The sequence below is a fragment of the Siniperca chuatsi genome, linkage group LG7 (genome assembly GCF_020085105.1).
Source record: "Siniperca chuatsi isolate FFG_IHB_CAS linkage group LG7, ASM2008510v1, whole genome shotgun sequence".
In the NCBI taxonomy this organism is placed as follows: Eukaryota; Metazoa; Chordata; class Actinopteri; order Centrarchiformes; family Sinipercidae; genus Siniperca; species Siniperca chuatsi.
In genome coordinates, this window is record NC_058048.1 from 18336007 (window position 1) to 18359154 (window position 23148).

Consider the following 23148-nt stretch of genomic DNA (forward strand, 5'->3'; position numbering starts at 1 on the left):
GTCCAGCCCAACACATATATAGACAGACTGATTCGACTGCTACTGCTTTTATTCTGTACTTATGCTAATATCTGTTTATTCATCAATTCATATCACAAAACATCCACCTGTTTAATTGTTGACATTCAGAACATTGTGTCTAAACACATTGAACAAAGTCAAGTAATAGGTATTTGGAATATTTTTTATCTTTTAAAATGCATGTAGATACAAACACATGGGCACATGACAACACAGAATAACATGCTTGTATTTAAGATAAACACACTGTAATAAATGCTGTTTAGGATGCAGGTTGAACCTACACTGCTCACAGTTAGCATTCTCCTCCTCCCTTCACAGACACACATGCGCGCACACACACACACACACACACACACACACACCAGAGGCCTTTACTTTATCAGGAAATATAGTTTGTCCTGGACAGCATCCTGGGAAGCCTGGACCACACCTAGTGAACCTGTGTGTGTGTGTGTGTGTGTGTGTGTGTGTGTGTGTGTGTGTGTGTGTGTGTGTGACAGTGGAGTCTTTAACAGACAGCCAAATCTTTGATGTGATGCGCAGCTGACCCTCTGGTCGCTCTCACGCTACTGTCCCCAACACAATGGGAGACTGATGTTTGTATACACACATACATACGCGCACATATGCGCGTGCTACGCTTACACATACAGATAACAGTACTAGTACATGCTTTTTTGAATGTGCGTCAGTAAAGTAACCAACAATCTCTGATTCGTGTCCTTCTTTTTAAATATGTCCAAAGTATTTACTTTTATCATAATTTGGTGATAAGATCACACACACACTTCCATCTGAGACCCCTGTGCAGCGCTCTATGCTCCTCACACTAAACAATCAGGTATGACAGGCGTGGTCTTTCTGGGTCCCAGCAGGCCGAAAAAGACAAAAGACCCTCAGGAAGAGGCCATCCACTCATCCTCATTGAGGACGCAGATCTTTCCCGCACAAACACACACACACATCCACACAGGTTCACTGGGTATGCACACAGGGTTATACAGTATCAGCATGTGTGCGTATTTGACGTGATTTGCAATGAAAGGAAGAGGATAATAGCTGTGAGTGTGGTGTATTTTTAAAATTTCAGAGTACGTATTCAAATCTCTCCCAAACTCCCAGTTATCCCCTTCAAGTCCCTCTTAATTTTCCAAATTTAAATATTCTTCATGTGCATAATATTTATACATATGTGGTATCTGTGAACACAGTGAAACTAGAATTTGCAATAAAGTACAGTGGATTTGAACTACATGAGCTTGCAAAGATGGACCCACCTTGGCAGAGTTTGAGAGGTTATGTAGGTAACATGTAAAAATCCAGAAAGCAATTCTAATATTTATGCTGAAGTTGGCTAAAGCATGTTCTTTGATAGATAGTCTGATAGAAATGAACAAAGCACATTTAATACATTTTATTTGTGGGTAGATACCATACCCATTGTTGCAAGTGGAAGGATCCGAGTCTCTCAATCTCTCTGTTTTCTCATGATTTTTCAAATTTGTCTGAAAAGTCCCTAAGAAAAATGTATAAAAGAAACTTACTTAACCAACATATTAACTTGGCCTCTATTTTATGTTTAGGATATAATTTTATTATTATTTATTTTGCTTTATTTTTATTTTTGAACCTTGCCAAAACTCTCTTTTGCCTCTGTCTTTTCTCTGAGTATATTTTTTAGTTGAAAGTATTGTATTTTTTTTGTTTCCTGTGCGGTTTGAAAATTGCCATAAATAAATAAATAAATGTGAACATGTCATAAACTGTAGCATGGACTCACAATTGAAAATGACTTCCGGATGGGAGCCGAAACGTCTTGATTCTGAAAACAGTGTCCAGATGACTACGACTGAAACCTTTTCTACGATGTAGCATAGACTCTTTATGTCTTTATGTACTCTGGCGCCCTCATGTGGCGTAAATATGCAATTGCATGTACTTTTACCCGATTTAGAGGGGAAATGTCGAAATTAGCAAACGTACAAAACAAAAAATGAAAAGAAAAATCAGCGGTGGTTTAAAATAATCTCAATTAGACTGTTCTATAATCCCGTTGTGTTTATTTCTCGTCAGTCGCATGATGGCGCTGTATTAACTCTGCTTACCTTTTCACGGCATCGTGCTCATGGGAGACTCTTCCGGGTTGTCTTTGACCAGGTGAGAGTTCACGGGGCATGCAGAGGTCGTGTTGTGCTTTTAGCTCGTATTTTTTTAGCTAGCTGGGACTCGTAATGTGATGGCTTTCCTGAGTTTGTTCATGAGAAGGCAGTTGCCGCCGGCCGTGTCTCACTTCGCCCGGACAGTGAAGCTGGTTCGGCCTCCCAGCGCCGGAGCTCCGCTGAGGAGGCTGCACGGCTCGTCGCGGCTGCGGTTCGTAGAGACTGGACCGTGGGGGAAAAGCCGGGGGCCGGAGCAGCAGTACCAGCTCACAGACCTCGACAAGGCGGACGCTTTGGTAGGTTCAGTCCGGGGGGGAATGTCACAGCTGCTTATGCTTTCGTTTCTCCTTTCCTCTTGAGATAAATAACTACAGAATTTGTATCACTGTCATTGTAAATCCACAATAGATACGTTTTTATAAGAAAACTTAAGATAGTGATTAAATTAGAGGTTGATGTTCCTAATAGCTTTCTTCTCTACTTTTTGCAGATGTTGAGAAAATCCCACGAGACAGGTAACCTGACGAAATTCATACTGGATATCTAACGTTTGTATTTTATTAAAACCTCAACCTCATTCATGAAAATTACTGTTTTTCCGGCAGTTGCCTTGTAGGTGTGGCACACTTCAAAGAGTAACAAAGCAGCCCCTTATGTGCTGAAACTTTAAAGTATGTAGCCTTTGTGGACACATCCCAGTTAGGTAAAACACCTGCTGTACCATCACTTTCACAGCTGGTGGCTATCCCTGCTTCCACATCATTATTTGGGTGCAGCCCAGCAGAGATTGAGCATTTCTTGAAGGTTTCAGTCTAAACAAAGCATTGCAGCAGCAGGGATGAGTTCAAAACGGCCCAAAGCATTATTTAGCAAAATATTAATGAAACAGAAATGGTGGTGTGTCAAACATCCTGTGGCTACAATGGCAGTTCAAAATACTGTCCATCCCACATTTTACTAGTTGAAACATGTAGCCTCCAAAGCTGCTACTAACTGTTCACACTTAACAGTAATATGCCTCAGTTGTCTACCTCAGTGATTCTGTATTGAGTTAGACATTTAGTTTTTAACAACAATAACACAACAAGACAGTAAAAGTTCAATAAAACAAAAATAATAAATCAGCTCATAGTTTATAAGAAACGAAAGGGAAGGGTTAGAGCTGTGTAATATGGTTGAAATCAATATTACAATTGTTATTTTCAATGAACTGCGTTCCACTGTTATGCATTACATCAAACATTTCACTCATCTAAAACATAAATACCTAATTTACCAGTAAATACCAGTTTTTAATTGCAGTTAGTTTGCTTGGAATTATTGATTTGGAAAACAATACTACAATTTGATCATATCATCAAATTACAATTGCACTTAAAGTCAATTAACAATAATATAGATTTATTGCCCAGCCCCTGCAAAGAGTACAAAGTTCAGGGGGCCAACACTTTAGTGCCCATCTTAACATTTCAGTGACCACAGAATGAATATGTAAAGAAAAGAAACAAACAGCAAAGAACAGAGTGAGAAGGAATTTACTGTAGGGTGGTAGTGAGAAATGAGAATATTTAATTTAGTGGAGAGAAAGATGGCGCTATTTCACGACTTGACAGGGTTTCAGACACTGTTGTGAAGTGTTAGAACTCGATTTACTTTAGCTCTGAGGAGGCAGAAGGGAGAGGACTGTGGAGTTGGTGTAGGGATAAGCAGGCAGCACAGGGAAGAGAGAGAAAGAGCTGTGCAGTCAGTACACTGAATTAGTTATAAGTAACACAGGTGCTTTCACTTTGCTTGATTAGACTCTCAGGACTGTGTGGGTTTGTGCAGACTGTGTTTGGTTCGAAACTTTCCTGCAAGTTGTGTTGAACTTGAAAGGTGGGACAACTTACTCCATTTATCTTATCAACCTTATTTGTATTAGTACATAGAGATTGGTGACATCATTTAAGTCCCTGTATAATTCCACCCAGCTACGGCCTTAGCAATCAAACAATAAAATATATCTATATCCTAATCTGTGCTTTAATGACTGCATGTTTGCCTGGAGGTATTGTTATAAATACTGCATTATTTGGATGTGTACACATCTTAGCTGTGTCCCAATTGTACTACTACATACTAAATGTATACAGTTGGTACTAATTCTAAATGTCATAGTATAGCTTTCTTTACATTTTGACATTGTGATTTGTAGTGAGAGCAGGGAGCAGGTGGTCTAGAGAAATCTAGAGAGATGGAGGTCTGCTCTGGAAAACAGAGGAATGAAGCTTAGCCGCAGTAAGACAGAATACATGTGTGTCAATGAGAGGGACCCAGGTGGAACAGTGAGATTACAGGGAGTAGAGGTGAAGAAGGTGCAGGACTTTAAGTACTTAGGGTCAACGGTTCAGAGCAATGGAGACTGTGGAAAAGAGGTGAAGAGGCGAGTGCAAGCAGGTTGGAACGGGTGGAGAAAAGTGTCAGGTGTGTTGTGCGATAAAAGAGTATCAGCAAGAATGAAAGGAAAGGTGTTCAAGACGGTGGTGAGACCAGCGATGTTGTACAGCTTAGAGACAGTGGCACTGAAGAAAAGACAAGAGGCAGAGCTGGAGGTAGCAGAGCTTAAGATGTTGAGGTTCTCTTTGGGAGTGACGAGGATGGACAGGATCAGGAATGAGTACATCAGAGGGATAGCTCATGTTAGATGTTTTGGAGATAAAGTCAGAGAGGCCAGATTGAGGTGGTTTGGACATGTTCAGAGGAGAGACTGTGAATATATTGGTAGAAGGATGCTGAGGTTGGAGCTGCCAGGCAGGAGGTCTAGAGGAAGACCAAAGAGGAGATTTATGGATGTAGTGAGAGAGGACATGAAGTTAATTGGTGTGAGTGAAGAGGATGCAGAGGACAGGGTTAGATGGAGGCACATGATTCGCTGTGGCGACCCCTGAAAGGGAACAGCCGAAAGGAAAAGAAGATAGCTTTCTTTACATTTTCTACTTATTATGTTTATTGTTATGAACCAGTATACCAAAGCAAATTCCTACTTGGCAATAAACCTGATTCTGTTTTTGTATTTAGTTTATTAAAAATCAATGTACTCCACTTTTTTGTAATATCAGGAAACGATGCAATATGCTCGCCCATGGACATCAAACTGCAACCATGGAACTTTACAAAGAGAAAACAAGATTTTTCTGAAAATGTCATAATTTTTTTCCCCAGCTCGAGGATCTTGGGGGAGGAATAACATTTGCAGAAAAATCTTGCCTTGCACACCCACAAAAAAATGTATCGACACAAATATAAATCTATCACATCTTTCTATATCTATTAACATCTGCCATTTGTTTCAATGTTTTGCAGCTGTGAGGAGCTCCTCCATGTCCTCTGTGCAGTGCATTGTGGAACAATAGTGTACATCAACAGCATTACTCAAAAATTAAGCATTTTAGAGTATTCATGCTGACATTTTTGAGCATACCTAATTTTGTCACTTTTCTAGTGTAAACATACATTTTACTCCAAACCTGCCTAGAAATAGTATGTAGTATGGAATTGGGACACAGCTTCTGATCTAGGTATGCTTATTGATTAGCTTTTTTTTTTTTTAACAAGTTTCCTCCCTTGTCTAACATTGCTTGAACATAAAAGCTGTAAGAACAGTAATTATATTATCGTATGCATGTAAACAGTGTGATTGATTCTGTCTCTCTGCACAGATTTCCGTGTCAGCTGTTTATTTCTGGCTTTGACTGTTTTTGCAGGATTCCTCTCGTGGTTCAGGAACGGTCTGTTGGCGACTGGGATCGGAGTCATCGCATTTGTCCAGAGTGAAGTGGGACGAGAAGCAGGATATGGTAAAGGCTCCGCGCTCTGTGTTATGTACAGTAGAGCTGCAATCTAGCAGACGTGTAGCCTGAACTCTATGGTAGTGCAATAACTAACAGTAGCTTTGAGATTAGATTCAAGTTTAGTAACAAATGGTTGCAAATTTTTTTAAAACTAGTGGATTTAAGAAAAATAAAATAAGGCTGTGAATGCTTTTGAAAATCAATGAATGTCCATGAAATAACTAGAATAAAATTTTCAACTATAGCATCTAAATGGATCAATATACCTCAGTTCTTTTTGTCCTAAAATCAATCACTTTCTAAGAGAACCTTGCAATACATTTTTTATTTTTTATCCAGCAGCAGTTTTAAAACGAAACATTTTTTATTCATTTTAAGGATTTCTGCAATTGACTAAAATCGTCATGAGTAAATAAGGAGCCGAGGCCGTTGATATCAAGTTGAAAAAAAAAAAACATGAAAACAAAACTTACCAGCCATGGTGCTAAATTAAGTCATGAGGTTAACATTATTTATGTCAGAATACAAGCATGTTACCCTATTTCTTTCATCTCTTGAAGATCAGTCATGGGCACACCAGTGGAGATGAGGGATCATATACTTCTATTTAAATCATTTTGTAGACTAGGAAATATTCTGGTTTATCTTTTACTTTCACTAAAATAGTTAAGAGAATATGTAGACCCAACCTCCCTACCATCCCAGATTTAATTACAGTGAGCTATGAAAAAAATAATTGGCTCTCTACGATAATACCATGTCAATCTGTTTTTCCTCAGCCTTCTTTATCCTGGGAGGTGTGTGTGTGTCGTTTGGCGGTGCCTCGTACATTGGCAGCCTTTTTGCCTTGCGGAGGATGATGCTGCTGTCTGTGCCAGCACTGCTGCTCCAAAGCGCCGTGGTGGGCAGCGTCGCCCTCTTCTGGCTCTGCGCGGTATCTCTCTACATCGGCCGCCTGGAGGTGGAAATCATCCACGAGGACGAGGAGGGAGAGGATGAGGAAGAGTGCCGGGAGTGCCGCGAGAGGCGTGAACACCGGGGTTACAGTGGCTCCCATGACAGCAGACATCATGACAGTGAGGACAATGACAGCAAGGGGCCGAATAAGTAGACATCTTGGATGGAGAGTGGAGAGGGTGTGTGTGTGTTGCTTTGATTCAGGGTTTCCCCTTGTGTGTATGTGTGCGTGCGTGTGTTTGTATGATTGATGTAAAGATTATTGTTAAGGTGAAAGAATTTTAGACCTTTTGGTAATTTGACTACGTTCACTTCTGGTGAATAAATTTGCTTTTTTGTAAGATTTCTTATTATCAGATATATTCAAAGCTGCTTCACTTACATTATCAATTTGTCTGAAAATTGTATTTTTTATTATTATTAATATTTACATCCTCACATACACAGCCACACGGCAGAGTCTCACTGAGAACAGCATCAATTTTACTTTTCACTGCACTGTATGCAATCATTTTTAGGCCATTCATTGGCTTTTCTCAGCCAACTGTTGTTGGATGCTGTTTGTCATCAGTTGTCAACTGAGTTGAGTTGTCAACACAATTAACTGTGATTGACTACTTGAAGTTTTCATTAAAGTCTTGAAATAATAGAAGCTGTTTGTGATATATTTGATCTAGAAAGAATTGACATACTATGTGCATGTTTCAGGGCTGTCTTTTTTTTTTTATTGCAAATAAACGAGGGCTTAGAATATATTTTTTACAGAGGTTTAAGTTACCCTGTGAAGTATTTTTTTTAAATTGTGTTTTCTAAGGACAATAGCACTTTTGTTAGTTCTTGTTTGTCATTAACGCTAGACTTTTGTAAACAAAGATTAGCTTTTTCTGCGGTTATAAATTTTGCTTGGTATTGTTGATATACATGTACAGTACCTAAATGTAACCATAAACCATTTTACCTTTTGAGTGAATTTCAAACCATCTGGTGATCACTATAATTGCTGTCTTAATGGATGTAAAGAATAGTTAATAGTATGGAAAAGTTGATGATATTGAGTATGTGGAAATGGGGTTCACTATTGTTTACTTTTGTTTGTGTGTGCACCACTTCCAATGCACCTTACTGTACATACAGTAATAAAGAGAGAAGAAATCTGTCCAAACTTCAGTCTGTGCTTTTTTTACTTTCACATTTAAATAGACCAGTGGTCCCCAACCTGGGGATCACAAATTATGACACCTCCACGAGGTCACCAGATAAATCTGAGGGTTATGAGATGATTAGCAGGAGAAGAAAGACAAAGAAGTGGTCCTGCTCCACAAAATAATCAGATTCACATTTGTAAAACTTTTCTGTAATATATATATATATATATATATATATGATGTTTAAAGGGTGATAGGGCCAAACAGTTGGGAGCCACTTAAATAGACTATTATTGTTTTTAGTTAATTAGATCAAATCCAAATTTGTCAGGGAATTTGCACAACTGAAGCACAACTGAGGTGGGTCCTGAATTATGATCTGATCTTAATTATTTTAGTTTATATTATGCTTACATGGTGCATATTCCTAAATAAATGTGTGTTTAATGAAAATACCAGAAACTAACTGACACATAAAACTTGAGGCCATGAAGTATTTGTCCATCATAGGAGTACTGGTTGGTTTCTTGATCTCTGAGCATATAATGAAGCTGTCGTTTATAGCATACTGCAAGGCTATTCAATTACAAATTCAGTTGGGCCAGATTTTAAAACCAGGAAATGTAGATGGGCCAGACATTTTCATTTAAAACCTTTCTTTAGCTGTGTGGTGCCTCGGAATATCCTTTAACTACCGCAACGCACAAATTAAACACATTGGTTTGGCGGTAAAATAGACTAGTACTTGCTAGTCCAGGCAGGGTTAAACTGACAGTTTTCATTGTTAATGTTTACTTTTAGAGATGACAGAGACATACCGTAAAACTTCAATTAAAAGCAGAGCCCCAGTTAAAAGCAGAGTCCCTTTTACTGGCCTGGTGTGGGTACACGAATAAACGCAGGTCTCAATTAGACGGCAGGTCTGGTTTTTATAGAAGTCCTTTGGACGTGTAAAAGCCCCCAGGTTGCCCACTTGAGCTAGTTCTAATCTGCTTAGATTGCGCATACAAATACAAATGTTTAAACTTTTGTCGACATGCTACACATTGTTAGATCGGTTAGATTCTCCACAATTCAATCGTTCAGTTAATTTTAAGGGAAAAAAAAGTGGTGACTCCAACATACCCTTCTACCCCTCTGAGACTTCTGAGCAGACACCAAGAGAAGGTCGTCCAGAAGCAGTACATAGTGAGTCTATTGTAAAAAATAGTGGAATTAGCTTATAAAATACTCGCCACATGTACATTTTAAATTAAGGAATGTCAACTCAGTTTGATGAAACTGATAAATACCCAGAAGTACAGAGGACATGACCTCTGTGTCCTCACTAGTAGCTGGGGCCCTGGTGGGGACACAGGGACATAAAGGAGATTTGAAAGCACTCATACAGAAAATGCACACTCCATGATTAAGTACCTACAAACACATCTTAAATTACAGCCAATTATCACCACAAATAAAGACCTCTACCTGTAACCCAATGCCTCATGAGAAGTTTTTTTAGATTATGCAAACAAGGCCCACTTTAATGTGTAAGTGCTGTCAGAGTCAGTAGTAAATCTCCCTACAGTAGGAGTCAAAGGATGTACAAACTGTCCACACACACATGCTGTACATGCATAATTTTTATAATGAGCTGCTCATCTGCGAGCATGTATGAATATATGAACTGAACTGAGCAGCATGTGGTGTGTGTGCGTGTGTGTGTGCGGGGGGGGCTTTGTCTGTGATAACTATCACTGATTGGGTTAGGGCGAAGGTCTGTGATATCTCCCGGCCATCGACACACAGTGTTGCTGTTAAGACTCACCTCAGAGTCACCCTCTCTTCCTCTCCTCCTTCGCTGATTCCCAGGGTGTTTCAGTGCAGTTGTGTTTCACATGCAGGGTGTGTCTAGATGGATGCTGCAGTGTGACCAGCACCCCACCTCCTCCCCTCGAGCCCCTCTCCTCTACTCTCTCCCTCAGATCCTCTTCTACCCTCTCGCCCTCCAGTCCTTTCTTTCTGGATTCCTCCTCACGTTCGCTTCTCCTCCCCTCCCTCCTCTCCTCTCCTCGTCTCTCCTCCGCGGCTGCATCTGACTGCACAGGTCTGTTTGGCATGCAGGAGGCTCCTGAGGCCTGGCGCGTCTAAAGGGCAGGGCGCCCAGAGGCTGGAGACGCGCCCTCACTGACAAACACCATCTACCCCAGACCCCGAGCAGCTACAGAAACCACCACACCAGCCACAGCTCCAAGTCCAGGTCTAGCCTCATACATCTCCAAACCTGAGCTGCACATCTACACTCTCAGCCCTGAAAGTAGAAGCCATAACCTCTGCTTATTTTGAGAGCAGATTGCTCATCTGCTCTCAGGTGTTAAATGCCATGCGTATGGATCAAAGGATCTGCCTTGAGAACTGCATTAAGTATGGATTGGCCTTCTCCTGGCTGAGAGGAGAAAGAGAAGATTTTTGGGAAACAATGATAAAGATGAAAATAGTAGCGGTAGCAGAGGAGGGATGGAAGCAAGAGTGAGTTGTGGAGGTATAGTAAGCCCATGTCAGGTGGAAGCTGTCTGTGTGTCTCTCTCCGTCCCTCACTCTATTATTCCTCTCCATATTTTTACTCTTTAAAATGCATTTACATGTGCTAAGATATTTCCCCCAGGAGCACGACTCCAATTCAGGGGGTAAGATAAGCCATCAAAGTCAGTGACAGAGAGGGCATATAGGTGACTCAATGACAGGCTGAGCAGAAGACAGTCAGGAGAGCTGCCATGACTTGTGCACACACAAACACACACACACGCGCGCACATTGACACAAATAGAGCACAATGATTTCTACTGTACAAGCCGCACCTTTACTTTGCTACATAAAGACTGTACTCCACAGAAAAGAAGATGTAAAGAAGAAACCAGCAGTTATTGTGCAGCTCTGTTCACAGCACATCAGCGCACATACATACCCACTTATACAGTACATAAGGTTTCGCACGTACAATGGCATTTTCTCCCCAACAACTGCTCTTGTTTAGTATGCGCTTCCTTTGGTCTTGAGGAGGAATGATCCTCACTCTAATGAACTAGGGCCTGCCACTTGAATGTAAAACAGGATTTAACCCGTCTTCAATGTCAGAGCCCCTCCCTGGGGCTGCTTCAGACAACACACACACACACACTCGCAAATTCATGGAGATGCACACACACAGACACGCAAGCAAAGCACCAATGTACTCACACACACACACACACACACACACACACACACACACACACACACAGTGATGCGTGCCCGCATATAGTCTCTCATAAGTGAGACACTCTCCATGTGCTGTCTGTGCTATTGTGTTCATTTCAGACAAATTTATGGTGAATCCAACAGACTTGAGCGATGTCCTGCTTCATGCCAGGGTCGCTTTCACCTGCCCCACAACTTTTTTATTAAGGATCAATATTATTGTGTTTTATTGTGTTTTGTCTACTCTAGGGTTATGCAAGCTCGCCCACCTGCTTTGTTGACACATAACTACTTGCAATGACACAGACACATCTTTTATATTTATTCTACCTCTGATTTGTCCCTTGTGTTTGTTATTCTTGGCTGTGTATTGTTTCAATTTATGTAAGCCTCACACATATGGTAAAAGGCTGTACATGTCTGTTATATGCCTGAAATATTGATGTTTTGCGAAGATGCATGTTAGTAACTGATATTAAGACTAACAAATCTAAAATATGCAAATGTAGTGTAGAACAAACTTGTTTGCCTTAAAACATGTGTCCCAAATGATCTATTTGAATCACATATGAAACCTTAATTAACTATGTAAAACATAAATTGAATCAGCCATTTTCTATATCTTAATTGTTGAATGTATGTGCTGCACAGAAGCAAGAAAGAAACAACAAAGCCTTGAGTTGTGCTCCTCTACTGGAATATTTTATTGTTATCGTCATCTGTATCACTGTTTCTTTTTACATTTGTTCATTTTATTTGATGAGTGGGTGGAGTATTCACAAAGATGGGAGGATAACATTAGCTTCACAGTGATGGGCACGGGGTTAGCTATTTAATTCAACCAAAAAAAACAATAAAAAATACATACACACTTGTACAAGCGAGCGCACACGCACACAATCATACGCACACATTATACCATTAAACACCCGAGAATGTGCGCTCACACATATTTGTATATGACAGCTACAGTATGGGTGTGTAGTGCACATTGGATCTGAACAATTAGACTTTTTTTCTCTTTTTTTTCCTGTCAAACATCAGAGATTTCCACAGAAACTGATCCTTCAGATCAAACAGTCGACCATAATCTCAATCTGGAAGCAAAACAAAAACAACATACATACAGTGTCTGGCATTATGGCATCATTTTGAAGACTTTGTTTTCAACAGATTATATAAATTTGTATGACAGATCAATTTGAAGGACTTTAAGTGCTAGAGTTCATTTCTGAGTGTTTATATCATTGATTATTATTATTAAAAAAAATAATAATGCGTTTGGCTGTACTGATACCAACATTTTGTCAAAAAGTGTCACATTGTAAATATTAAATATTACATTTTGGAATGAAGATTCTCAATTGTTTGAGTATCTTTTAGACAACCACCAAATTGTTTGTGACTCCAGCTGAAATGTGAGATTAAATATTCTGTGCACTAATTACTGTATTTGTTTTCAGTATTGCATTTCAGTCCTGAGAAGGATTCCAACCAATCAGTGTGAAACAGAAATGTAAAGTGTTTTATATTTCTACTTTTGAATTTAAAACTTAATTTCCAGTTGACTAAATTGAACTGAAACCAATATCAGAATAATTCTGGTTATTTTTATTGACCTCTAATGGTCACCTTTTAATGACCACATGTGGTCTGTTTCTTTATCTGCCTTTTTAAATGACCATTTATCCCCTCTACTACACTGTGGTCAGGCTATGATATTAGTGACCTCTCTTGCATTGTTTTCTGTTTTAACAGGTTCAAGCAGTGAGTGTTAAGTGATGAGGTGCTTTGAGTTCACACCAGAACAAATTTCAGAAGTGCTCAGAAAAACACCGGTTTAAATGATAATAAACACTTCTGTCCAGCACCATTTCCCCTCCTAAAAACATTTTCAGAAATATCTTTTTTAGAGAATAATAATAATAAAGGTATTTGGATGATATCGTACATCTGTCATCTGTAGACACATTTTCACACCATCCTTTCATTTGTTTTATCTGGTGAAAAAAAAATCAGAAAAATAAAACAAAAAAAGATAAAGATTTTAAAAAATAAACAAACAAGAATATGGCTTTCATACACAAACACAACTGCAGCATCATACAGAATATACTATAATTAATTCTCAGTTAAACAAATGACCTTCCTATAATCAAACAACAGAAATAGCATCCTGTCTGCATTGCATTTTCTTCCCTTATACATAATGGAATGTCTGGGACTACATTATTCATATTTTTGTCCCAACAGTGTGCTTTAAGTATGGCTGACTGATGAATACTTGGATTATTTTTATTATTATTATTTTGAATCTCAATACAAAAACACCAGAGGGTTGTCTCCATCTATTTTAAGGGAACCCCTGTAATCAAATTCTCACCTGGATCTCAGTGTAAGAGATGATTTGTATAATACTGCAATAATAAAAATGTAAATTCCAAAGTCACTTTCATTCCTACAGACAAGTGTCCATCTTTTTCTACTGGCTTTAGGGTTAATTGGGTTAATTGGAGTGACAGTGAGGAGGATGTGAGCTGAGGGTCTTTATGGTTTTGTCTCTATATACAATATGGCTTCTCTGAGTGGAAGAGACACAGAAATCAACACAGTCATCTAGAGAAAGACACAGAGCAGAGTTCATTATTGTTGTAGAGACACAAAGTCTTGAGGGACAACCAGTCAAAAGTTTCCATGTCTCATTTTCTCTGAGAGTCACTGTCACTTGTCCACAACAGGCAGACACAATAATTCCCCATGGCAGCGACTTGTCACATATTTTAGATTGCAGTTATTCAACTCATTGTCCAATTAGTAACGTCCTTAGAGGCTTAATGCCCTGCCACTTCTGTCTCTCCTGCCCTTTTCAATGTCTCTCTTTTTGATCTGTCACTCCGCTTCGTCCTTCATTTTTATCTTCTCCTCTCACCTCCTCCCCTCTGAGTCTCAGTCCTCCTCAGAGCCTGCAGCCCCCCTTAGTCCATTCATACAGAAGGGCAGGCCGGAGGAGAAAGGGCTATCAGATGGGGAGAAACCACTGAAGGGTGGCAAGCCGGCCAACCGCTGTAGGTGGGGGAAGAAGGCTGGCGCGGGTCCCTTGTGGTGGTCCGAGCGTAGCTGCAGGCCATCGCTGTGTCCCACGCTGTGGTGGTGGGAGGGGGGCAGCTCAGGTGGAGCGTAGCGGATAGTGCTGGGAGCGTAGAGGCTCTGAGGGCCCTGCGGGCCGAGGGCAAGGGGGTGGAAGAGGACCCGCCCCGCTGCGCCGCCTGCAGCCAGTCTCTGGAGCAGCTCAAAGTCAGGACCACCACCTGCACCACCACTGCTCCGACTGACCGACACAGCCCTCTCATCACGGGGCAGCGGGGAGGACACGGACATGGCGGGAGACAAAGCCGGGGATGGGGGAGTGAAAAGCCCTTTTGGGGGGGCCTCACTGCTGGAAGAAGAGTCGGGGATCGGGGTGGTGGGGCTGTCGCCGTTGAGGCTGCTGGAGGGTGTGTGCGCATGTGAGGGTTGGGGCTGGGTGGTGTGTGTGTGTGAGGTGGAGGTTTGTGTGTGTGACCCCCAGCGCCCCCCGGTGGTCAGGGCTTCGTGTTCAGTCTTGATACTGGGGCTGCCAGGCAGGGGAGACGGGGTCACTACGCTCTTCAGCTGCTGGATCACAGCCCGGCCGTTGTGCACCCTGCCCCCCCTCTCCCCTCTAGTGGGGGTGTCCCCCCCCCTACTCTGTTTACCTCCTCCCCCGCCGTCTTCCTGTTTCAATCTGTCACTGTCTCCCCCCTGGTCCCACTCCGTCTCTTCCTCCTCCTCCCCCTCGCTTTCACTCGCCAGGTCAGAGGACGCTGATACACTCTCCTCTGCGTGACGGAGCCCTTCCAGTCTGCGCCGGGTTTCGGGAGGAGCGCCTTCGGGGTCGGACCTCGGCAGGCGCTTCCTCCTGTCCTCCGATTGGATGGCAGTGGCGGTGAATTTGTCTCTGCCTTTAGTTTCGGGGTCACTCTTCCCCACTGAGCTCTTCACTGGCTGCGAGCCTGAGGAGAAAGGGAGATTTTTATGATAAGAAGAGGTACAGGCAGGTGTTTCTGTGCATCATGGGAAGGCAGTAATGTGTGTGTAGCATCCTACCTCGGGCCTGTGGGGAGCCGTCGGTGGGGGTCGAGCTAACTCGAAGTCGCTCTGCTCTTACGTTCTCTGGTAGCTGCAGCAGATCCAGCGGAGTGTCGGGCAACTCTGTTCGACTGGATTGATGGATGGATGTAAAAATGGAAAAAGAGAAAGGTGGACGTATACACAAATGATCATTTACCACTTAAAACCACTTACAGCTTTTAAAAAAAACAGTAGTGCCATGCTGGTTTGAGTGAATACTTAGAGATGGAAACAACATATAATCAGCCTAATAACAACCTCCAATAGCCAAACTGCCTCACACCCTTCTAACCTCTACCTAACACATACCCAATTCTCCAAACAACAGCCCTTATCACACATACACAAACACTGACATGCAAACAGACAGACAGGCAGACCCCGCCCTTCAGGACACACACACACACAGAAACACACACACTGTGCCCTTCTCAGCAGCCCACCTATACACAGTTAAGCTCAGACAAGGAGGAGGCTGTTGGAGAAGTTAATGAGCTCTTGTAATTACAGCACTAATTAACTAAAACACCATTCAGCCCCAAAATTCTGACATCCATTTGTTGTAATTATATAGCTTCAGTCCAATTAGCATTGAAATTCAGCCTACTCCTCTTGTTTTTGACTAACTGCTCTGTCGTTGTGCACGTGCATTTTTGTTATGTACTGCATGTGTGTATGTACAATGTGTGCATGTATCTTCTGAGTATATTTACATCAGTGTCTGGGTGAATATGCGTGTGTGTATAGAAGAGGGAAATATGGAAAAAGCATATTTTGGCGAGGTTACTACAGTCTGTGTAGTCAATAAATAAAGCCTTAAACAAAAGTGATACTACATTTAAGGGTAAACTTAAACAGAAACCAAGGTGCAGAGTCTTGAATTTATCAGTTTCAAAGCCTTCATATAAGATCATGTCAGCAAATTCAGAGTAATGACATTAAATAGTGAGTAAGTAATGCTGTATTGCTGTTTACAGACAGCCGAAAAAACTACTGAAGACTCTGCAAGAATAATGACTTTTACTCAAGTTTGATAAATCATTTTAAACTAAAAAAATAAATAAATTTGACCAAAACAAAAAGAAAGTGATTCATTAAAAAGTCAGACAATTGGACTGCCCATCATAACATTATGCACTGTGAGAGCTTGGAAAGCTCTGGGTTATGTTCGACAATTGAATTACCTCACCAAAATGATAAGAATCTGCTTTGTATTGGTTACTATAATATCAGTCATTTTAACTGGAAAAACAGTCAGCAATTTAAAAAAAGGAGATTCACTAACTATACCTGTTTTTAGGGCAAAACAATCTAAAATGAATCTCAAATTGGTAACACTTTATTGTGCAAAAGACTGACATGACACTGTCATAACCATGACATGTCACCTGTCATGAACATGAAGAAGTCTTTATGAATGAAGAAGTCTTTATGAATGTTTATGACTATTATCATTGCGTGTCATTCGGTCATTTATGTCATTTTTAATGCAAAGTTGACATTGTTTGAGATGTCTTTGTTATGACAATTTGACATTAACCAAGACAACATAAGCATGCCATAGGAGGCCCAATTATCAAACTTAAAGAAACTATTTAGCTTTATGTGTTAACATTACATTAAACTGATATATGTGGTTGGTTTTGACGTTGGCTGTCATGAGACCATTATATTTGTGTCATGAATAATTCCCTTGACCTCAACTACAGTGGTACCATTTGGGCTTGTCATAAAGATGTAATTAAATGTTATAAGGCCCGTCTGACAACAGAGTACAGTACCAAGGTGATTTATGGAGTTTCCTGATGAACAGATAGCTTTAGTTGTTGCTAAAGTAGGCTAACCACTAACTGCTCCTAACTATAGCTGACGTTAGCTAGTTAGCTCGGTTAGCCGTGTAGCTAGCCGTCCTATTAGCTGACTCAGCCCCAGGATTCCAGGAGCCAAACCTAGCAAGAAAACCACCTCAGTACTGTGTTCCCTGTCGTCCAACTGGCCTCAGTCGGTCTCGGAGGCTGTGTGTTAATCTATAAAACATTAGATGACTTAAGATAACTAACATTTTTGTGGTTTTAAATAAAGGTTTAGTTATTGTCACTATTTATAGAAAAATGTAAAATAACTATTAGCTTTAAAATGCACTGGTAATGTGCTTTGCTTTGATGTCACTATTTTGAAGTATCCTCATCAGTTTTCTCATATGTTGGAGGGAGTGAAACTCTTCCAATAATCCTTCTGCATTTCATCATCTATCACTTCAAAGGATCTCTGTACACAGTATGGTGCCTGCATATATATAAACTTGGTTCATATCAGCAGTCCTGGAGTAAAGAGCATGGCTTTGCCGTGGTTGTACTGACCTGAGGACATAGTTGACCCAGATGACGTTGCGTTCGTGGGGGGCTTTGTGGTTGATGGAGACAGTGGCGGTGGACTGAATCCACAGGTAGCCTCCTCTCCTCTGGAGCCAACGGTAGTAACCGGTCACCACCTGGCCTTTCCTCAGCACTGGGAGGAGACGGGTGGAAGGCATAAAGAAAGGATGTAAAACAGGATACAGGAGAGGAGAGGAGAGAAGATCAGAAAAGAAGCCCGTTATTGGTTTGGCAGTTCAAAATGATGGCAGCAGAGGGCGCCTATCACAACAGGACAGAATGAGATTTCAACAGACTCTCCTTGATTCATCAAGCCCCCAAGTTCAGACACTGTGCAGAATAAGGGGATGGGGATGAATTATATATACTACATATGCATATGGATGTAACTCACAGTCCTCATGGCTCTGCCGGAGGTTTTCCAGGTCTTCTACATGGATGAAGTGGTAGCAGGTTTGTCCCACAACCTCTGCTGGGGTCAGATCCATATACTCTGAGATCCTGTAAAGAAGTATGACAAAAGAGCAAAAAACACATTTGTCTACTAAGCAGAAGCAGATATGTCTTCTAAAACTACCAACTGGCAGGGTACTCTGCCAACTACTCATGAAAAAACATGAAAGTGTGTATTCAATGTCCTTACCAAAAAACTTTAAAAAAAATGGACAAAACCCATACCTGTTCTCACAATATGTGACCTGTAGGTCCATGTTCACTCGAAAGACAAACATTTGGCTCTCCATGCGGACCTCATTAAGCGTGGAGGGCGGGAGTGTGTGCGCCAGTGCAACTAAACCCATTGGTCGACGCACTGAGCGTGTGGAGCCTGGCACAAGTGCAGGGCGGCAGCGGATTCGTCCTGTCACATGGATTACCTGACAAACAGAAGACAACAGTGTGTATTCCTTTCACACAAGGGCCATTTTTTACATAATACAAGATGAAGAAAATAACAGCAACAAAAAGAAATTTCACATTCATCAATATACATTTAACATAAACACAATACAAAATCAGATCCCTAAGCTAAAGAATGCAACAGCACTGGTATTACAGCAGTGAGTGCAGTAAACTGTTATGTGAGGTGGTCCAGTGTGAAATAAGGTCAGAGCCATAAAACTAACAGTAAATGACCAACTCGATAGTGCTATGAAACACTGGCCATGCACAACTAAATGACAAGGGTCTGCTTGTTATTTTACCATCCCAAGAACAAGCAGGTAATCAGGAAAGTGTGCATAATACAAGGTATGTTTTCAAATTATGATAAATTATTTCCACTTCTACCTTGTATCCAGAAGACTTGACATGCAGGCCTCTTTTGGTGAGCGTGGACTTCATGCGGATGAAGAAGCCGCGATCGGGAGGATCGTCAGCAGGAGAATGAGGACTAGACGGAGCTGTTGAGAATGAAAGAAGAGGTAAAAACAAAAAAATTCCTCCTACAGGATTTGTCATAAATTCAATTATTTTTACTTTGTTTTTGTTGTTTTGATGATGCAAATCGAGTTCAGCAAATGTAATGAAAAGAATCTTCTTATTTCTTTCAGTTTTCGCTCTATAAAATGACAGTATAATCAATACCAGGTTCAGGAGTACCAGCCAGGGAGGAAGTGGATGCGGAGCTGGAAGCACTCTCAGGGGCCGTGAGGCAGCCGGCCTCGGCCCTCAGATGGGGCCTAATTCCTAGCCGCTCAGCCATCTCGACGTGGTCTGCTGGGTGGATGTAGTCAAACACACTGCTGCCGGTCAGCTCCACCTGAAGAGAAACACATACACTGCTCAAAAACAGAAGCTTAGAGCACAAATGCCCGCACATGAGTGAGTACACACACACAAACACACACACACACACACACACACACACACACAGGAAAAATCAATATACGTTATGACAGGAAAATGAAAGCACTGCTCTGGGTTACAACTCAACAAGGAGTGTGGAGGTTGTAAGACATTCACACACACACACACACACATGCACATACATATAAGTCCAGTCTCAGAGGACCAATTGACTACAGTATTACACAAATAAAACCAGGGGAGATAAAAATCAATTGTATTTGCTGATTAAAAACAGGTGAACTCCAAGTATCTCCAAAGGTCACATTACTATTCTTCTTACTCCCCGTGTCCCTCCCTGCTCCTTCATTCAGTTACAGTCTATCCCAGCAGGCATAAAGAGCAACGCAACAGCTCATACAGCTCTATATGATCCTATCATCATAATGCATCATAGTCGCATCTCTAATCATTTAAAGGTAATAGTGGTGCTGCTCTTGCATGGCATCCATAAAAGCAGCACAATCGGAGCAGATGTGATTCCATCTGAAACTGTATAAATGAGTGTGTGTGTGGGTGTGAGAGAGAGCATGCATGCTTACACACATGTATGCAGCTTCTATTACATCTGTGAATGTGTGTGTGTGTGTGTGTGTGTGTGTGCCAATACCATTCCATCTGATAAAGCCATGGCTGCAGCAGCCTCACACCCTTGTCTGTAGGACACAGCCATTTATTACCGGATTAGAGCCATTTACTGCAGGCTTTATGGGAGCTTCAGCCCGGCCCTCAAGGACATCACAGCCGGGGAGAGGTGGGAACAGGGAAGGCGGGGAGCGGAAGAATGAGAGCGGTGGACGATGAGTGAACAGAGAGGGGTAAAGATGGAGTAAACCCCACAGTGAGGGAGGGTAAGAGAAGGGATAGAGGTTCTTAGTCCCAGACTGGGTTTAATCTCTTGGGGGATTCCCTGTGTTTTGGAACTGTGCCACCTGTAATAAACATATTATTAAATACTAGATTTGATAGGCACCATATGGAGTAATTTCCATACATATTGAAAAAACTTGCTTCTACCAGAATTTGAAGACATATGAAAATGGCTACCTACTGACATATTACCTATGTATCTATTTTGTCTCTATGTCTATTTAGGCATTTAAAACACTGGACAGACACTGGACGCCCTGATATACAAGTTCTAAAGGCTTCATCAATTCATATACTGATCACAGAGGGCATATAAAATGTGTGGACTTGTCAAAATGCATATACCAGTTTAAAGACACAGTGAGATAAAAAATATATTTTACAAGTTCAAATCCTACATCCCTGTGTTCAGTTATCTCTTGTTAGATGCTAAATAAAGGTTAGAAATCCTTTTTGAATATTTTTATCTCTCCTTTCTCTTCCTGTGAAACTTAAAAATAGTTTTGATGACTTATCTTAAACTCTGGGGCGTTACAGAAATGTATCATGTCAAGCGTGATTTGGAGTGACTGCAGCTAACCCCGCCCACCATAAACCGCACTTGAACATCAGCTTGTAGGTATTAATGCCACAGTGGCAAAGAGAGCCTCTGATAGTTGCTAGCAGAGTAATATCACAGTAGGAGGTGTGTGTTTGGATTTCAGTTGGCAAAAACGTTGTTTACATTTCCAAAGAATATGGTTGAGGTCCAGTGTATTAATTTCTCCTTCGTCCTCTTCTCCTGGTCTAACAACAGGTGTGGGTGGATGTCAACAGTCTTCTACAGGTCAGTTTCTCACTATAGACCATATGTATTCCCCAACTTTCAATCCAATCACATCGGAAAGATTTGATTTCTTCCTAATTCCTTCTGTAACTACACCCTGCCCACACATTCCGTTTCACTCGGAAATCTGTTACATTACAGAAGATAAAGATGCTCTAACTTCCATTTCACTGTGAATTTAAAGGACAGCAGAAACAAGTTATGAACACAAAATATATCATATCCTCATGTTTTAAGTTGTAACTTGCCACCAAACAGTTGCTTATTTAAACATCCAGCAGTTACGGAGCAACATTGTCATTAATTGGGAGTTGTGTTTCTGACCACCTAACCCTAACCCTAAGTCTTAATATTCACTCTCTTTTAGCTCTGTTTTGGTGTCTACCAACTCCTGAGGGAAATATCTAGCTCTTTAGCTACTAAATGCTCCACTATGTTTACCAGCTAGTCTCTAACTGTGTCTGTCTGCCGTTTGGTGATAAGCAGGTAGTGTACAGTGGAGCTTTGTCACTGAAAACAGCTGCTTGTCTGCCGAAAATGACGAAATGAGAGCGTTCATTCAGGTGATGATTCTCTGTAGGTTCATCAGTACGAGTGACCCCTTTCACATTGTCACATTGTCATTTGATACATTGTTATTATAAGAATATTGATTATAGTTGCTTTAAGTTGTATGAAGTTGTTTTGGCAGTTATCACAGTGATTAACCATAGATAGCGTCATCAATCAAAGTTGATGGTTGCAAGAAAAAGAGGAACAAAATTACTACTGTAACTCTCTTTTAAGAAAAAGTATATTTGCTAAATATTTTTTAATTTTATAAAACATCCTTTAAATGTAATGTAGTCTATAATGTTTAAGGTCCTAAAAATATATATCATGCGTATTAGAGAGGTTACATAGAAAGCTTCACAACACCCTGAATCTTCAGGATAAGTGTTTTATTTTCTTTCTCTATGCAGATAGTGATAGATAACATCGACAGTGTAATTACTAGGTGCTGGATTTCCTGCCACATTCCTTTTTATTTTGACATCAAAACTGACTCGCTCATTAATGTTTTAAAAATTAAGAGTTCGCATATACACATGAAGAGGCTGAATATTTGACAAGTAAATGGACTAGGTTTGGTTTCTAAAACTCTGGATGAACCTTGCTTTAGGGATCTATTATTACTGATTATAACGAGATATGTCTGTCTGTCTGTCTGTCTGTCTGTCTGTCTATCTATCTATCTATCTATCTATCTATCTATCTATCTATCTATCTGTGGTCAAGGTGTCTGTGTTTTATGAATAGCGATTCTTCTGCAAAGGGAATTGTCGTTTTTAAACAAGTGCTAAATTTACCTCTGCTCAGAACACTGGACCGGCCATCTGAAAGAGACACAATCCCCTGGCCCTGTGGTATTGGAAAACAAGGTAGAGAGACAAGCAGGTCCTTATGGGCTTTACCGGGCTTAAGACCTATCCGAATAATATCACTCCATCACAGGCAGGAGGGAGGGATTGAAAAAAGATCAGACAGAAATGAGAAGATGAGAAAGAGACGGAGCGATTGAGAGGATGAGTCAGGCTCAGACATAAAAACAGGTATAGAATGTGGCGCGAAGGGAGACGTGAGGAGAGACCGAGATCATTCAAATCTCTCGAAGTGTGTGTGTGTGTTTGTGTGTATGCACGCACACAGCGCGCCTCTGTTTCTCTGCGTATGTGACTAGACTGTCTGTTTTTGTGTTTCTACGCGTCA

The 23148-nt window shown here is 41.0% G+C and overlaps 2 protein-coding genes across 3 annotated transcripts in view; one reads left to right on the forward strand and one right to left on the reverse strand.

The window, feature by feature from the left end:
- Positions 1-2137: 2137 nt before the first annotated feature.
- Positions 2138-8132, forward strand: tmem160 (transmembrane protein 160). The gene is made up of 4 exons (XM_044202624.1): positions 2138-2479; positions 2674-2698; positions 5927-6019; positions 6793-8132. Exons 1-4 carry the CDS (start codon positions 2261-2263, stop codon positions 7122-7124), a joined length of 669 nt encoding a protein of 222 aa, XP_044058559.1. The 5' UTR covers positions 2138-2260; the 3' UTR covers positions 7125-8132.
- A 3877-nt stretch (positions 8133-12009) lies between these two features.
- The window catches only part of npas1 (neuronal PAS domain protein 1), a 39943-nt gene continuing 28804 nt past the window's right edge, over positions 12010-23148 (reverse strand). The window contains exons 1-8 of one of the 2 annotated variants that reach the window (XM_044203043.1): positions 20314-21730; positions 19443-19617; positions 19146-19258; positions 18537-18733; positions 18253-18359; positions 17844-17991; positions 15460-15572; positions 12010-15365 (exon numbers count right to left, since the gene is read on the reverse strand). In XM_044203043.1, the coding sequence (XP_044058978.1) occupies positions 14281-15365; positions 15460-15572; positions 17844-17991; positions 18253-18359; positions 18537-18733; positions 19146-19258; positions 19443-19617; positions 20314-20376 (2001 nt within the window). In that variant the 5' untranslated portion in view covers positions 20377-21730 and the 3' untranslated portion in view covers positions 12010-14280. Of the gene's footprint in view, positions 15366-15459; positions 15573-17843; positions 17992-18252; positions 18360-18536; positions 18734-19145; positions 19259-19442; positions 19618-20313; positions 21731-23148 lie in introns of those variants that run through there. The other variant, XM_044203042.1, reaches the window with a different exon arrangement.

Excerpts from the sequence above, each read along its gene's own strand:
- tmem160 (XM_044202624.1), top strand. The coding sequence starts at position 2,261 with ATGGCTTTCCTGAGTTTGTTCATGAGAAGGCAGTTGCCGCCGGCCGTG. Across the intron at positions 2,480-2,673 it reads TCGACAAGGCGGACGCTTTG|ATGTTGAGAAAATCCCACGA; the intron begins GTAGGTTCAGTC and ends TACTTTTTGCAG. Across the intron at positions 6,020-6,792 it reads GGGACGAGAAGCAGGATATG|CCTTCTTTATCCTGGGAGGT; the intron begins GTAAAGGCTCCG and ends GTTTTTCCTCAG.